The 18498-nt window shown below is 43.2% G+C and overlaps 1 protein-coding gene across 1 annotated transcript in view; it reads left to right on the forward strand.

Moving 5' to 3' along the window:
• Nucleotides 1-14511, forward strand: part of LOC109470934 (pleckstrin homology domain-containing family H member 1-like) — a 77910-nt gene extending 63399 nt beyond the window's left edge. The window contains exons 28-37 of the mRNA XM_019770031.1: nt 553-650; nt 1426-1603; nt 3378-3533; nt 3648-3745; nt 3905-4046; nt 4226-4347; nt 4640-4769; nt 7570-7650; nt 12308-12463; nt 12751-14511. Coding sequence (XP_019625590.1) covers nt 553-650; nt 1426-1603; nt 3378-3533; nt 3648-3745; nt 3905-4046; nt 4226-4347; nt 4640-4769; nt 7570-7650; nt 12308-12463; nt 12751-12954 — 1365 coding nt within the window. The 3' untranslated portion in view covers nt 12955-14511. The remainder of the gene's footprint in view (nt 1-552; nt 651-1425; nt 1604-3377; nt 3534-3647; nt 3746-3904; nt 4047-4225; nt 4348-4639; nt 4770-7569; nt 7651-12307; nt 12464-12750) is intronic.
• The last annotated feature ends 3987 nt before the right edge of the window (nt 14512-18498 follow it).

Genomic DNA, 18498 nt, shown 5'->3' on the forward strand with positions numbered 1-18498 from the left:
ACCAGGTCGGGAATAATGGAATGACTGTTGAGATTGCAAATATCTGACCTAATTTCCGTGATCTTCTAATTTTGGTGCATAGTCTAAACCTGTTATCGGGTGCACAGGCATGAAGGGGCATTTCCTGCAGTCAGCAGTTGACCTTGATTCCCCTTCACCAAGTCCAGCTGGAGTCTGTATTAACGAATTAGGCTTATCTCCCTTTGCCTGGTACCTGTTATGGTGTCTAATAATGAAAAACATGGCTATATATAGTGTAGAAAAGGAAAAAACAGCCCCACCCATTATAATTGTTATGTTTACATGCTGACATAAGCATAAATGATAATGATAAGTACTGAAATATCAATAGCAGTAAGGTAAAAACATATCTTGCTATATGCACGTAAAATATAAAATTATTTGTTGTCTGGCTGTTGTCCAACTTGCTGATAAGTAGACAACAGAGTCTGTACACTAGACGTTCCTTGAATCAGTGTTTCCTCATTAGTGTGATGGTGTTTTAGCTGGAGTCTTGTGTTTGCTAATGTTGCTCATGTTCCTGCCCTGTAGTGCTGGCAGCTGTTGTCGATGTGCATTCCCCTGTTCCTGCCCAAGCACATGTTCCTCTGGTACCTCAGGGCACACCTCAGCCGCAACGCTGATCCCAGGTAAGATATGCCTTCTACCAGCTTGTTTTGTGTCTAGCCAACAATTATGAGACCCTTTTCCCTCTAGTCCTGAGGCTGTACACTTCACAAACAAGTTATCAGAAAGTAGGGAATATTAGATTAAACTGATCAGCATTCCTTCTTGTGTATATTAAACATATCTTACTACCTGTTTATGCTTTGACCTATGAATAACACAGGTTGCAACTATAATGCTACCGGTATGTCTAATTCAGAGCAGGTACTGTAGTTTGTCCCCTTACATGTATTTCGTGCCCTACATTTTGTAATAATTGGCAACAGGGTAAAACAAACAGCTTTAATCCTAGGAATATTGAGGGATTTACCAACCCAACATTGGGCAGGATCTCCAACTGTTCACACAGGAGGGTAGATGAACAAAATTTGGCTGTTTAAACCTTACTTTGGGAGATCCTGTTATCGAATCCATCAGTGGCACTGATGGATTCGATAACAGGATCTCCCAAAGTACTGTGGTATGGGACAGGGCGATGGGTAGCACAGAGAACTTGCCCATGGCTATGAACAGATGCAGAGTTAGTTTATAGACTTAATCTTCTTGTAGATAAGGTTAACAATATTAAAGGGCCAAGAGATTGAATATCAAATATGTGGAAGAAATTATTGTGTGCTTGGAAAAGTTTAAATTGAAGTGAATGCGTATAAGTAAGATGAGTGAGAGAGATCAACTTGCTGAGATGTCACTGACAGAACTCATATAACAGCAAGTCCACTTGTTTCTGCTTGTGTTCAGGACTGAGGTGGGGAAGTATGCAGTGTACTGTCAAAGGTCGCTGGAGAGGACGTTGAGAAATGGTGGCAGAGAGGCCCGGCCCTCCCGCATGGAGCTGCTGTCCATCCTGCTGAGGAACCCCTACCACCACTCACTCCCTGTCAGCATCCCAGTACACTTCCTCAACGGCACATATCAGGTGAGCTGCCCCCTCCCACCACTTACTACTTGTCATGATGATCAGCAGCCCAGTACTCCAGCACTAGGGCACACATCAGTTCACACACCCCTTCTACATATGCTGGCTTTTAGGGACTGTACGATATTTACCGGGGGGGGAGGGCCGGTCGTCTGAGGGGGGAGGGCCTAGGAAAAAAAATTTGAGCCGGGGGGAGGGCCTAGGAAAAAATATTTTAATTTGGGGGAGGGCCTAGGTAAAATTTTTTCCAAGATCCCTTTAACTCTACAACGTTTTTATACACTTTCAAAACATGATTAACGTCTGTCCCATACATTTTGTAGCGATTTGCCGGTCATTGGAATCGGCAGAATTTTACGTTCCAATAATATCCATCCCTATTATTATAATGTATTCGCCCAAATCTCCCACAGTCCTCTTCAAAATCTTGCATTTTCGCCAGAATCGGCGAAACTGGACTACACAGCCAAATTACATGGATTAAAGTCGTGTCAATCGCGGCTATGGAAACGATACCGATCAAAAATGTAGGGAAGGCTGGTCGGAAGATTTTGAAAATTAATTTCCGCCGTTCAACGCACCCTTCCCAGTGATGTGCGTGCGTCGGCAAAGGTGACCCGCTGGTCCCGCCTCGCAATTCACGAGTTGCACATTCCCAGGATCCTTTGCGCACAGGGTAGGTCACGTGGGCGCTCAGGGTAGGGAAAGGTCGCGGTAAACCACGTGACTCATCCTCGGCTCTGGTCGGAAGAAGTCGGAAGTGTTCGCGAGCGCTCGGAAATTTCAAAAATGTCTGACACCACTGCCGGCGGCGGGAGGCACGTAGTTTTTCACGGCGTTCGTACGGCAAAGCGGCATCGAATTTTTGCTCCATGACTATCGGTATGGGATAGGATAGGGTTGATTCAACATACTACGTGAAAATGTGACAAAAAGACAGACTTTTGAAATTGAATGCTCCCAGCCTACTATCGGCCAGATAGCTTAGGGCACCTTCTTCCGACCAGAGCCGAGGATGAGTCACGTGGTTTACCGCGACCTTTCCCTACCCTGTGCGCCCACGTGACCTACCCTGTGCGCAAAGGATCCTGGGAATGTGCAACTCGTGAATTCGCTCAAACTTCTCGGCGTGGATGTCGGATGTCAACGGATTAATTTGGTATTTTTTTAAACCAAGGACTATTTTAACATTTATATCTATGTCCCTCAAAAGTTAATTGAAAACAACACGTAACTTGGCAATATTGTTTCCCTGTTTGTAATAAAATTGACGCGGAAGAAGTTCGTGGACGAAAGGTAGGCTAGATTTATTTCGATTTAATACACTGACTGACCGTAACGTTACTGACTTTAATAGCTCGATGTACCAGCAAAATTTATGCTGCCAAATTTGCCCCTCAACATGCAAAACATGGGTTGAAATTCACTCCCCCCCCCCGCCCAAAAGTCGGGCCTACTCGGGCTCTAGTGGCGCCTGCGGCGCGATCGCTCGCGCCTTCGGCGCTTCATGCGGGGAAAATTTTCAATCAAAATGTCGTCCTCCCCATACGAAATTTCACTCTCTATGATTCACGCCTGGGGGAGGGCCTAGGAAAAAATTTTTGAGCCGGGGGGAGGGCCTAGGAAAAATTTTTTGACCTGGGGGAGGGCCTAGGAAATTTTTTTTTACGCTACCCCCGGACGACCGGCCTCCCCCCCCGGTAAATATCGTACAGTCCCTTATGAGTTTCTGTCACAAGTCTGTACTCTACCGGTTTTTCTGTTCCATCCCCAGGTTGTAGGGTTTGATGGCTCTACAACAATAGAAGAGTTCTTGAGGACGTTGAACACGGAGATTGGCACTCGGGACTGCTCGCTGTCTGGGTTTGCCCTCTTCACTGATGACCCTTCAGGACGGGAGATAGAACACTGCCTGCAGGCATCAGTAAAGGTATTTTGGATTGAAATCAAACACGTGTACAACATTGATTTGTCAAAAGTAAAATCAAAAGTTTCTTGTATTAAATCTTCTAGATTTCACACCTTTGTGCGTTTTCTGTTTCAGCTGTGTGATGTGATCTCGAAGTGGGAACAGGCCCTGAGAGAGCAGCAACCCGGCAAGTTTGAAACCACCAGGATCGTCAGGCTGACTTACAAGAACAGGTAAATATGCATGTTGTATGCTATGTGTGTGTGTGTGTGTGTGTGTGTACATATATATACATGTATATAGCAATTATGCTACAGAAAATGCCTCTTTGTAACATTGTCTTCTGATGACCCACAGATGTAAATTGTATGTGCTGTATTGCTTTTATCCAGACTATACCTGAAGAGCATGGTGAAGTCAGAGACAGAGAAGGAGCGGTTACTGCTGACATACCAGGTGAACGAGGAGGTGGTGAATGGAAGATTTCCCCTCAACAAAGAGCTAGCCTTGGAGATGGCTGCTCTTATGGCTCAGGTACAGCACAGACTGTTGGGCTTTGTGTATGTAGTTGTTTGACAGCAGGTTTTGAAGCCTCATTTATGAAGGTGTGTAACATTTCATAATATGTCAGATATAGGGATCATAAAGAATGACACTGAAAGGTTAAAACATTTATTGAGTAAATATTGAGTAAATCCCTTCCTCCTGACCAGATTGAGTTTGGTGACCACACCAGCGGAGGCCAGTCCAGCCCTTCCCAGAAGTCCCAGGTGGACCAGGTACTGGAGAGGTTCTACCCCATGAGGTACAAGGATGGCTCTGAGGACCAGATCAAGTGAGTGCAACACTTCCATGTGGCATTTCTCAAACCTTTCCTTATGTTTCCCTCCTCAGGCTCCTCAGAGTGCTTTGTCAGTTGGTGTCTTCTTGGGACCAAACAGTGATCAGTATCAGATCAACTTTATTTTTACAAACACTTAGAAATTTGGTAAAAAGGCCATTTTTCACAAAAGAGTATGTACCGGGGTAGCTATTGGTAGCAATGGTGATCATGGCTGCTTGTTGATAAGAATAATTACGTGTCTTGGAGTACACATGTAATCTCTTCCCCTCTACAAAAAATACAGGCAGCTGGGCCAGAAGCTTTCCACCAAGTGGTCAGGGTTGAAGGCTCGAAGTCAAACAGACTGTGTCCGCATCTATCTGACAGTAGCGAGGAAGTGGCCCTTCTTCGGAGCAAAACTCTTCACTGGCAAGGTGAGCAATGTTCCAGTATTTGGTGACTTAGGGAACAGGGGATGATAAACTATATATATATATACATTCGGTGAGTGAGTGAGTGTTTGTGTCGCAGAGGAAAAGACATTAGTAACACAGTAGTAATGCTATAAATCCTTGGTAGATATGAATGGCACTGGAATTTTCAGTAGCTGTTCATCCATCAATTAAGTTTTGTCCTACCACTCACAGCTGTTTCTGGCAATGCATATAAGGGATCCAGTGGTCCCATGGTGCTGACTAGACCGCATCCTACTCCTAGGTTATTCCCATTCCTACATGACCCCCTCCCACCTCTACCTCACTAGGTCAAGCAGAAGTGTGGGATTATAACCTGATATACTCTTGCCATAATGAAACATGGCCCAGTGACAGGTCTTGTCCACCCTGTCTGTCACTGATGCATGTGGTAGAACACTCTAGGGTCAAACTGTGCAAAGAAAATTGAAAGTGAATCATGCAGATTTTCAGGCCTGGATGCCGGACTGTTCCCAGGGCCTACTTGTCAAAAGTACTTGGCTCCAGGGACAATGTACCCTCAATGGCTCAAGTAAATTTTACAACAGCCACATCCCCACCCCCCACCCCCCAAAACACACACACACACAAGGGGCTTGCATCCAGGCTTCCCAAGTCTTGACCACATTAAGATCAGTTGTTTACAAATATATGTTAAGAAATTTACGTTAAGTCTAAGACCCTCCTGCACATTATAAAATGTTCCCCCAATGCAATTTCAGGGCGGCAAAACTGGAAATATTCTGAATAAGGCAACCTGTATGATATTGACACATACTGTGCCACATTAGCACATTTGAATCAGTATTACATACTTTAGGCATTAAAACTGCGGATACAAGCCCAAAGATAAGTCCATTATTTTCTGAACACCTTTCTGTTCAAGAAGTTGCTTTTAATCAAGCAAACCTGCTGGCTGATTAAGGTCTTCCTTGACAACTTTTAAGGTCATAAGGTTAAGCAAAGGCCAGAGAGATCACAGTTGGCAGGCAGGGGAATGTGATTGTGAATACTGTAATTGACAGCTAAACCTTCCATGAAATATGCAGCAATTTCTCGGTAATTATTTGGGATATAGGGTTACAATCACAGATGCTTTATAATGTACTATGGAGCCCTCTGGAGTCACATAGTAATTATCCTCGCTGAGAAAATCACTTCATTCAACTTAGTATGTGATACAGGATAGATTATTTTGTTTTACTTGTGATGGTCAGTTTGTCTGATCTAACTGCTTGACAACTCCTGTTTTAGCTCTATGATTAGAGCATACTGCCCTGAGGCATCAGCTACATTGCCCAAAAGCAGTCACGATTCATTTGCCAGAAAACACTCATTATCTCATGAGCTCATTATAAGCATATATAATCATGACTAGATCATAGTAGATGGGGTTTCTTATTGACCTGAAAATGGACAACTTTAGTACATCCCCACACTTTTGTATAATCTTCTGTCATATAATCTTATTCCTTACTTGCAACTTGTACAAACCACAAATACATGTGGCTTGGGAGCATGGTCGACTTGAGTGATTTGAGTGATAGCCTTGAGTCAACATCGGGAATAGAAAACTGGGGTTATCATCTCTGCCATCACACATAAGTAGTCCACCTTGCTTGAATGTTGTGCATAATCACACACAACACTAGAGGCTGAAGGCTACTGGTGGCTGGGGGGCATGTGCCCATCATATAATCTCCCTTAACAAAACAGCACATTCATCACAGTTAAGGTGCTGTCAACTTTTTCTAGGAAAGTTACTGGAGAAGTGTGTATGTACATGTGTTCACCATACAGATGTGTAAAAAAGGATTCTCTTGAGTTCAGGTATGAAAAAATATGAATAACTTGCATTTTGATTTCCCAATCCCAGCATCAAATTTGCCATGATTATCATATTAGATGAAAGGTAAAAAGAAATAATAATCATAGTACACCAGTTAGTCTGGTTGCTGACATACACAGTTTGGACACAGAGATATCATAAGATGTAGCTTGTTGGTAAGTTGTATTCTTTATGGTGCAGGTATTTCTAACAGTAGTAAACATGGAGAGACATAGATTGTTATCAGCTGGTATCTGACCATTTTGACCCACAAAGCCCCTGAATGTTGAAAGATGAGTCAGGCTGTTGTTTTTCAAAGTTCAACAATGGATGACTCAGGCCCAGCCTTGAAGGCCACAGGGCTGAAAGATACCCTGATATGAAGAACCTGACGTAATGTTTACCTTGACAAGTCAGATGTGTGCTGACAGATAACATGCAACCAACCTACTTAGGTTTCTGTTCAGTTTTCAGTACAAATGAACAGATTGATATAGCCTCTACCAGGCTTGAGGGCAAACTGTAAACTGGATGGCTAAACTACCTCGGCGTGTTATATCTCTCTATTTGGCCAATTTCTACTACTAGTATTTCCAGCGGCACCCTCAAGCGGAGAGTAGGTTTCGCGCTCCAACGTGGCAAAAACTCCCTCGGCAGCAAATCGTCCCTCGCGGCCGCATATTACTCGCGTCGCTCAGAGAAAAAATAACGCCAACGCCCAACAAGACTGCGAAGGAGGCTAGGTAAAGGCTAAGATTGATATACAAGCAACTAATGCAGTGCAGTCTACCACACAGGCAGGCTGCACAACAGCTATACTCAATGATGATGATAATTGTAATTCATTGCAAATTGGCGTTAACTTTTGTTCCCGAGCTTGTGATAAGTTATGGAGTATGATCCATGCTAACAGTATTGTTTGTTCCTCCATAGTTGAAGGGCATAGAAGGCCAGGGTCTGGTGTGGCTTGCTGTGCAGGAGGACAGCATCAGCCTACTGGAGTACACAACCATGGTAAGTACCTACCTGGAAAATGAATGAATGATGCCAGTGAATCTGAGGAACAAGAAATTAAATTGGTTTGGCCTTATCCATCCATAAAATCCTTGTTTACGAAAACCGTACACCTGTGTGTTGCTTTGTTGTAGTCACTACATTTGTATAAGCAAAACAACCCTTATTTGTGTTTTACCAGGAAGTACTGTCTCCCACCTGACTTCCCTTGTTGTCTGCTCTTTTATATGAAGATCATGTTTGCCAATCTCTGATCAAACACAAAATACCCCAACACAAACACCCCCCACAGGTCCACTGTTACCTGACACCCAGCTGGACTTCAGTGCACAGCCCTAATTCCTTGAGTGGTTATTCCAGTTTCCTGGACACCTGCCCTGCTTTAGAAGATTTTCTTTCCCTTCATAAGACGTTATGCTGCTTAGAGGTGGACTTAGTGGGTACAGTGGCTGGAATGACCAATTTATCAAAGTGGTTAATCTGAGGTCTGGAGGACACTGGACCAAAACTTTCATCAGCACAGGTTGGCTCTATCAATTTAGCCCTGGATTTACCTGGCTTGTTCAAAACATGACCCACACTGGACTGATTTTTGCCCTTGACAAAGTTAAAGAGACAGCTAACAGTTTAATAGGATGTTTTTCAGTCATAGCCTTTGCCTTCAACAGGTGAAAACAAAGTTTCAGACTTAGATTGAAGGCATTTCTACTTGATTAACAGATTGAAACCGTAAATAACTTAATAAGGGAGATCAGGGAAACATAGGAGCACACCTGTCCATCAGTAAATATTTGCATCACACACAGATGTAAAACAATAGGAGATAACAGATGAGGCTGTAGTCAAAATTACAGTTTATAATTTAGGTTGCCAGTTTTATTACCCCTGCTATCAGGATTTGGCCATTTTTATTATTCCTGCTATTAGATAGCCTGGTTGCCAGACCCAAAGCACACAAACTTTGACAAAGACTGGACAGTATCTCAGTGAGCTGAGATACTTTGTGTCCAGTGTGCTAAAGGTTTGGCACCCAGGCTAGCTATTTAGACTCCTTACAGCTTGAAATTCAACCATGTTTGCTATAAAAAAAGTGACCTTTTGGGAGTGTACATATCCAAGCTGGATTTCAGGCTATCCGCAGCAGTCCCAGGTTGTGGAACAGGAACAGGCTTAGCCTGGGTGCCAGACTGTTTTCAGAGCCTACACAGGCCAGTTCCTCAGCTCCAGGGCCAACATGCCTTGAGGAAATTATTCCACAGCCCTGGAACCAATGAGCTGAAATAGTCTGGCATCCAGGCTAAATACCCACATTCTAATGTGTATCAATCTCTACCTGTCACAATGGTGGTGTGATGTCCAGTTGTGGGACAAACTGGCCACTAAAGAGAGCTTATCAGCTCATCTCTCCCATATACATCTTGCCTGGGTGATAATTTATCACCAGATTGTCATCATCCATGGTTTATTTGGAATCCACAGGGAAGCATTATGGGACTGATAATCTTTATCAGATGGTCACATTTACCCCATGCTTACTTTCGTATTACTGGTTTGATCTAAGAAGTGTATGTTTGTTTGTATACCTGTTACTGTTAGCATTTGTGTTGTCCAATGATATAAAGTGAAATACAGGTCAGTCGATTTCAGAAGCCATTCTAAACATGGTTGCCCCACACAATTATCCATGAAAGTTTTGTCCACATTGCCATTATTTACATTGTACTAATAGCCTGGGTTCCATCCCTGAATCTTATACCCCATCTGTTCTACCTCCACAAAGGCAGCGGGTTTTGTCATTCAAGGAAACTTATAACAAAGATTGGAGGAAAGAAACATGTTTCAACCAAGGAGCTTTCATGTTTCAACCAAGGGATGTTTCGATCCCACTGTGATTGTTGGGAGCCTGCAGTCCTCAGCCTAACCTGACCTCTAAGGGGAGAGCTGAAGCTGCCTAGTGAAAGGAGTCAGTGGTGATGTTGGTCATTTTGACACATGCCTAACCTCTGTCTGTGGGGAGTGGTGGGCAGGGTTATTAGCCTCCCACTGGTGGGGAGTAGGGTTGATTGCTGGCATGGTGGGAGGGGTGCCAGACAGTGATGATGCTGCAGTATGGGGCAGGCTGTCTCTCCAAAAGCAGTAGTTCTGATGTATGGGAGGGGGTGCCAGACAGAAAGTCCCCAGCCTGACCCCTGTGACAACAGGGTGATTTGTCCCAATACTGGGAAAATGGGTACCACATGTCTGACCAGTCAGGAGGGGATCAGGTATCTGACTTCCCTGGACATTTGATGTATTTTTTCTGCCCAAATCATGATGGTGCTAGAGCAGTAGTCAGTAGATGATGTATATATTCTATGATCAAACTCCCATACCTGCAGGAAAGCCACTGTTGTATGACATATCAAGAATCATTCTATTTTACTCAAAATCAACCCTTTAACTTCTACAACTCATTGCCATTAATAATTTTTGATGGACTGAAGCATTCCCAAATTATGGTCTGGGAAAAATCAACATCAACTTTTTCATTGTGATACATTCAACAGGTGTACATATTTGATGTTTGTTTTTGGTTGTGCTCCCCATCCTTAAAAAAGATTGATGAGACAAAGGAGATAACGAACTGAATTGTCAGTATATATTAGATGATAAAAGTATTTTCACACTAAACTGGACCATCTGGGCCTTGTTATCTACAGGCTTGCCAAGGACTCAAATGGGTCCCATTTGGCTCTATCTTAATTATTTTTCATTTATTTGCTTCTATCAATTATTTGTTGACAACTAGTAACAACAAGCAGACTGCAGGTATTTTGTCAAGGGAAAGGGCATCATTGAATTTAAAGAATGGTTAAGACTGAGGTATGGTGAGGTGTTGTTGTTCTGACTGATGATATATTGTCAAACAAACCTTCTGTTGTTTGTCCTCTTGAGGTCAGGCCTGAGTGGTGAAGGGCACAGATTTATTGCTATTTGTGGGCTCCTGCTTCTACTTATCTGTCCATTTGTCTCTCACCATGACATGACCAGCTGGTGGTCAGACATACGGAATGGTCAGTTCTGGTCAGTCTGTCCTGACCTCTCCATTGCCAGGATGCCATAGCAGGGGAGGCAAACCAAAACCAGTCCCTTCTTGGACATAACCCACCATCATTGAAAGCATCCAGATTGTATTATAATACTTCCTTGAAACTATTCTGACATTGACCTTTGCACACTTTTGAGCTCATCTCTTCTGCGTTACCAGATAAAATAGCAACACCACCAGACACTGCTGATGTGCCACTTCTCCTCTTGGCAATAACAAGTGTATCAAGTTGTGCTATTCTGGCATCACATTACTCAACTGTGTACTAAACACCATCAAGGTGTTGTGTGTGGTTTACGCACATTATGTGGGCCTTGCCAAAGCCGCGTACACGGTACAGACAGATGCTACCTGATGACCCGAATTGTATGTTATATCATACTATGATAGGACATCTGTCATTATCCGAGGATCATAAATTGTTATTCAGATTATGTATGACATAACACGTCTCAGACATGTGTCAGATGGAAATAGAAACCTCTCCTCTTCCTGCTGGAACTTGTTCATGCCTGCTTGCTGATGTGGATGCCAGGAATATACCACAAAATGTCAGCCTGAGGCTTGATATACAGCTGTCAGGCCCAGCCCAATGTTATTTGACCCTACTTCCAGACATGTTACAAAAGCTCCCCCTCCTATCGCCAGGTTGTCTACACTGGCTATCAACCAACTTGGTTGCTGGAGAATAATGCCGATTCTGCTGACCACATGAAATAAATCTGGTCATTTTATGGTCCTGACTCTCTGGGAGGTGTCATGTGGCACCCAACAAAACTTTATACACTATGCCAGTAAAATGTAGAGGTTGCCTTTGATCTGTGTCTAACCATGGTCTAACATAGTCTCTTGGATTGTTGCATTTCCCTTCTGCAATCTCCCAAATACTCCCACTGCCCAGGTCAAGGATATGTTGGAACTACGATGTATCATTGCACCTCAGTGTTTGACTTGCATCTGAGGCACTGGAACTATTTCATGTAGAAAATGTCTATGCTCCCTGCCTTTTGTTATTATTACAGTTTGCCCTATCCTGTAAATTTCTGGGATTGAAACCAAGATACTAAAGGGACCAAGTGCACATGGGGAGAGTTAAATAATCTTTAATCAGGAGAGAATGTCCTCACTGGCCAGGAATGTTGGGATACCTGGGCCTCTCATCAGATGGAATCTCTTCTGATCACAAAAGATTTGAACTAACTAAACTTGATATATGACATGGCCTTGCACAGCTCTTCCAAGAACTTGCAGCTGTAATTGGTAACTAGGAGGTCCTTCTTAGAAGCTGTACCATTAAAAGTAAGCTCGGAATCCAGCTGTGGTGGTGTAGTCTAACTCCTCAACTGTACAATCAATCACATTCTTTTTTCGACCCATTTGTATATGACTGTAGCTGGAGTCTGCAGTGAAGTAGTATTTGGGTAACTGGATTAAACAGCTGTAGATTTACGACAACAGTCAAGGAATACGAAAAAGCAGACACTGATGCAGGATTTGTTGTTTGCACATACTCCATCATTCTTTTACTGAAGATTTTTGCCATTCTGACTGCTTCATGTTCATTTCCAGCGCCTATTGGTGACCTACAACTACAAGTCTGTGGTGACATTTGGTGGCTGTAAGCAGGACTTCATGTTGGTGGTGCACCAGGCAGTGGACAGACCCATGCAGCAGCAGCAGGAGATAGGCACCGAGAAGTTCCTCTTCAATATGTGCAAACCTAAGGTAAACACACAATGATAAACTACAAAATTTACTAAGACAACACACTCAGAATTTTCAAATTTTGTTAAGTGCTGACTGGGAACCAATATCATATTTATGGGTAATTTAGTCAAATGTATCTTGGGCAGAACCTAATCTAATCAATCTGTACAAAGAGGTATTTGTTAGTGATGATACAAAACTTAACAAAGCTGCTTTTTATTCAAATGTTTAATGTAAGTACCAAGCAACATAACCCATCCTCATCTCCAAACAAAAATATTCCAATCTATGTCTTTTGTTGGTAGATCCTGGAGATCACTCTGCTGATTGCCAGCTTCATCAACACCATTGTTCGGCAGCAGGGCCTGACCTGCAATGGGAAGTCTGGTACGCTGACCCGAACACCAACATCACCACAGCAGAAACCTAAGGTGTGGGACATGGAGAGCAAGGAATGGCCACAGATCAAAAACAAACATGGTATTGTGGGCACCTCATTCTATGTGTAGGGAGGCAAACTCTGCAATCAGACAATGAAGTCAGGAAATATCATGTGTTTCCTGGAAAACCTGTCAAGATGTTGGAGATCTCACCAGTATGTCTGTAAAATGAGAGTAGTTAGAAAACCATCACACTTGGATCTTGTAGTGGAACCCACATGTACAGGAATCTGTGCTAGTACATGTATTTGGAAGCATCCTGTAAAGGACAATGCAAGAAAGAGCTGAATTTTAGATTTTGTTATCTTAACATTCTACTAGGATGTCATGGTCATACAGTAAGAAAAAATCTACAATCCAGAGCATAATATTCTGTAAGTACAATGTGTGTTTTGAGACGTAAGACAGAGACACAGTATATTACAGAGTGGCTAAACATACCTAAACGTACCAGGCAGTGGTACCTTGTCTGTAAGAGTGTGAAAATACCAGTAAGTCTAATTACATGTATACTTGCACAACATTTGGAACTTCATGGCTCTAGAATGGGATACTACTGATACCACTTTGTTAGTAACTTGAAGAACATTAGCATTAATAGTAGATTTTGATAGTAAGTATGCTGATAGTGATACAATATAATTGGTGGGATCCAGAGTCAGTATGAGTATTCATTAAGTCGTCACTTTAACCTTCTCCCTGATGACTTATACTGTGAGTAATGTAAAGTTAGTGGATGAGACAACCCTTGGTAGGGAGAAGGTTAAGCAGAGAGAAGACATGAATCGATGTGACAGTATTATGAACAAAACTGGATGACATGATCTGAGAATGTGGACCTCTAGATACATGTGTGTCACCATAACTATTTTGTATGCTGCCACTCAGAAGTAGACAATTACCTATAACCAACCATTGAAGCTCCTTGCTGTAAAAGCTTTGGATGCATTTCCCTTGATGATCATGCATACTTGAGGCAAAGTGCAATACAGCTCCTTGCAGGCATGTACACAGTCCACTGAAGCAAGTGTTGTTAAATTTTAGTTCTTGCATATTGTACAACAGCCTTTGTGTGGCTGGTGGTTTGTAGTACATAGATAATGTACTTACTTGAATAAGCAAAGATGTGTAGCTATGTCATAGACATACTCTAGCTTTTATTTGTGTCGCGACAAAAAAGAGTAGTTACTCGTGTCAGATACAGAGTCCAGGTCCAGCCAAGTGCTGTGTTCTTGTTCTTGCTCAAACTCATATCAATGTACTTCACACAATTATCGTCTGTATCTATTGGTAGTTGTATCATCATTTATTTATGGTAGACATTTTGATGTAGGTGCAGATCAAAAATGTTTAATAAGTTACCAAACATGTTTTAATCAGTTGTGGAATGTTTAAAAGGAATATTTTAGCATTTTTGTACAGAGGTTATCATGTGTTGCCAAGACATTTTATTTTGCATATTGAACTTCTTTCTTATTGTAAAATGTTGTATTTCTGTTTTAATAATAAAAAAAGCTCAATGATGGAACTAATTTATGGAGGCATATTTAACATTCTTTTGGGGTTTTTTATCCAGTGCCTGGTTTGCATGGAGCACGTTTTAAAACAATAAATCCAAGCATTGAACACTACTGTCTTTTGGTAGCACCACTTTTTGAATGACACCCAAGGAATGTCGTCTTCTGCTGGGCCAGGCCAGGAGGATCTACTCTTTTCTGTTATGCATTTTGGGGTGGCCCGTTAGGAGGCGCTGTTGAAGGTACTGTAGGAAATCTTGCCCGAGCTGTGTCCTCCGCGCCGTAAATGCGTCACAGCCGATTTTAGGAAATGTCTTTGAGAAAATTACTAGTGATTATCTGTGCTATGCAGTAATTTAGGGGTTAAGAAACAGCTGGGGCTATTCATTACGTAAAATAGCAGGTTATTGGGCCGCTTTTCACATATTTTCTCCCTTGTGGTAGACACAAACCACGTTCGCCCACCTTTGACAACCCATAATTTTGCCCCATTGTCAGAACACGAGCAGTTGTACTCCGCGAGACCAAAGTAGTGTTTGGTTGATTGATAGAGTGGGTACAGACGTACAGTAGGTCCCGACTAACGACTTAATATCATTGCCCAGATGCGAAGGACATCCCTCACTTGAACGATTTTGACGGACACTGTGATGTATTCATTGGTCTCGTTGCAGTGGTGGGCACTGATACTAGTAACTCCAAATGGTTATTACCATTGGCTGTGCAATTGTTTAGCGACAAAGATCGCCGAACAGTGGAATCGTAAGTGGGTTCACTGCGGATAATGAGCCGATTGAAAATCAGTCTTCATTAGATGTTAATAGGGTGGTGTCTGATCTTTCCGTACATGCTGATGCTCGTGTGGGACGTCATCTACTAAAATACCGATTTACCGGCTGCAATACACCGGTGATAGGTCACTCCAAAATCCCAGATTGAAAGACAGGTAGAGATTACGCAATCAACGACAAGCATAGGCATATTCCATCAGTTACTTTGACCATGGAGGTAGAAAAAAAGAGACTCTCTTTTCTACCTCCATGCTTTGACTAAGGTTTCCGTTTGGCATTGCGTCACACGTTTCCGGTTTACCTGTCGCACATCCAATCTCTGCTCACGTCCGGTATACAAGGAAGTTTCCTTGAACGGGGGCGCCCGACATGAACCATGCTTTAAAATGACGTTACTAGTACTTTACACAGGCAACATCCCTGTAACCTGTTGGAATCCCGCCTCCAGGTGTTCCTGTTTTCAGAAGCATTACCTCATCCTATTTTCCCCTCCGCGACAATGAAAGCTGTGCCCCACCCCCTTTACCGCTAATTATCCTATTACCCCTCGGGCAGTGATTGTTCCGAACAATCCACTGACAACTCTTTGGCCAGAGGGTTTCCTGTCGTATTCTGTGCCTGAATGAATGGGAGCGATACACAAGGGTCAATTTTTACGGCCCGATGGATTTTTGGTAGGGGCTACCTGCAATTACAACCTGCGGAGCAAGGCACAATAGTTCTGGGTGACAAATGCCACCACCGCGCAGTGCTGCTCTCCGCGATTTTGTTTTATCGTCACTTGTAAAAAAGTGCAAACAAACTGCACGTAAATGGTAATAGCTAGTGAGTCTACCTGGTGGAGGCGCAGCGAAACGTGGCCTTCGCGACCCAAGCGACGCGGCCGCGGAGGGCGGCATTGTGTGGTTTGATGGCCCGTAACCTGCCACAGGGTCTCACCTGTCAGAGAGCGGCCCACACACCTTCGGGGCTCGGTGGGGGATCCGACCTGCACAGTACTACACATGCAGGCGTCAGCTTGTGACAAGCTCTGGCGCCAGAGCGTTTGTCCCGCATATCTAGCTACATATGTGAGATGTAACAGAAAATACTGTTGAGCTCAGGTGATTATGAGAAGGATCAGATTGTAAAATTGTAATGCCATGCTTTGAAAGTGGTCTAAGAAGTATCTCAAGTCATATGACAGTCTGCAAGACATTACCACAAACAGTATCCCAAACAGGCAAAAATGTACCAAAGGTATGATCGAATGTTAGCTAGTATCACCTTGCCGCAGTGCCTCATCATTGAACGTTATCACCAAAGTCACTTCCTGTGGATTTCTAAATTTTCCACTATCATCCATCTTGCCGGAACTTCCTTCTTTCCGAGAAGTTTACCAGTAACGTTTACTGTATGCTAGCACGTGCCTCATTAAACATCAGTTGTTTACTAAAAATGATATGTAACAATTGTTTTTCACTGAATTTGAAGGTTGAGGTCCACCAAGTGACACATGGGTGCTATTCCAAATAGTGAGTTCGCGCGAAGTCGTCCCGCCCCTCACATGGGGTTGTAAAAGGCGGAGTGAGTCTCAGCACACCGCTAATGGTCGTATTTACAAACAGACCCTAAACTGACCACATGCTGGCTAGAGCTGTCAACACGTCGGGTGACGAACCGTGGGTGTGGGGGGTGAGCAGAGTCAACACTCGCTCAGGGATGCCCGAGACGACCCTTTGCTTTTAGAGTAGAGAGTAGAGTAGATCTTTCGTCTCGGTAGGCTTTTGTGTCTGTGTCTCCTACGGGACGGTTTTCGCGCCGTTTGGTGAGGAGCCAGTCACACCTTCTAACAATAACATATGGGAACGTTGGTAGGGCCAAATCACTGCAGTGTCTGATTTGACTGACGAGGAGCCGACGTCCAGTTGTGCTAGCCTCTACCAGGCTTCGGGAGCGGGCTGAAAGGGCCCCTGAGAAATTGGCCAAGTAGACATGCCGGAGTTCGCCGCTCCTGGCATGTTATCTCTATTTGGTCAATTTCTCAGCCGCTTCTGCAAGCCTAGAAGGGTTGCAGTTGTGCCCACTGGCCTGTAACGTTATGTCCAAAATTATAACAATACCACAGACTCAGTGGAGGACAAACATAATAAACACATCTGAGCTTGATACACAAGCTGCCTCTGCGCCCTGGTCAATGACCCACGGATATACTACAAGTAAACAAGATCACTATTCGCCGGGTTAGTTAATTTGATATACGACACGTTATACATGACAAAATGAGAGCGTCACTGTGTATGCATCAAGAAAATACACATGTAACGTCACATGAATGTGTCAGCTAAAGGTTTAGATATTAGAAAACAAACGTTTAATCACTTTGTTTTCATACACAATGGCTTTGAAAAAAAGTGCATGTTTTTAATTTTTTTGTTATTTTTTCCAACACGTCGCAATACTTGCAAAATGCGTCAAATCGGCACAAAAACAGTATTGACCATCATACTTGCGTGACGTAATACGGAAAACAGCATTTGTCACCAAGGTTCCTGGTGTCACTTACTAAAGTTACTTAACTTCTAAGTTTGCTTCTTTTAGTTTTCTCCTCCTTTCCTCCAAATCCACATGATCATGATGATGTACAGGACGTGGCTGGTGTGCTGTTTGTCTCGTAGAATTCCAGAAGGTAAATGAGTCTTTACTGACGTCACATTTTGTGACGTCACGTTCCTGAAGAGGGATTTTCCAACTACGCTGTCAATCAACCACGCTGAGAAGAGAAACTTCCAGACACACATCGGACCCAACAGTTTCAGGTGGCGGGAGACCAGTTTTTAGATGGTGGTCTCTAAGCATGGAGGCTACCTCCATGGTCTAAAGAAACCAAATGTTCGCTCTGCGAATAAAATACACCTATTTCTATACATCAAGGAACTTCAGAGACAACAACGAAGGTTGTTGTTCGAGAACATTTATAACAGTTAACATTTTGTTACCGTTATGAGTTTACATTTGGTGCAAACATTTGGTATTGATATTTTTGTGACAAAATCTCTAGTTGTTAACATTTCTCAAGTTCGTGCTGTGGAAGTCCAGTGCGTTTCCAAATTCCACCTTCAGCAGAATCCAGTCCGCTCGGCCGCTCAGGGGCCGGGGCCACGGGCGCATGGCGTGGTATGCCCCGCCCGGAATCTCGGAGGCCTGGCGTGCGCCGAGCCAACATACGGAACCTCTGAGAGGGGCTCGTCCTTTTCATTATTGAAGTTTATACATGCTTAAATAGTAGATTCAACGCCAAGTGTGATACTGTTAGTACTTTTTAA

Source organism: Branchiostoma belcheri, unplaced genomic scaffold (genome assembly GCF_001625305.1).
Source record: "Branchiostoma belcheri isolate BF01 breed outbred unplaced genomic scaffold, Haploidv18h27 scaffold24, whole genome shotgun sequence".
Lineage (NCBI taxonomy): Eukaryota > Metazoa > Chordata > Leptocardii > Amphioxiformes > Branchiostomatidae > Branchiostoma > Branchiostoma belcheri.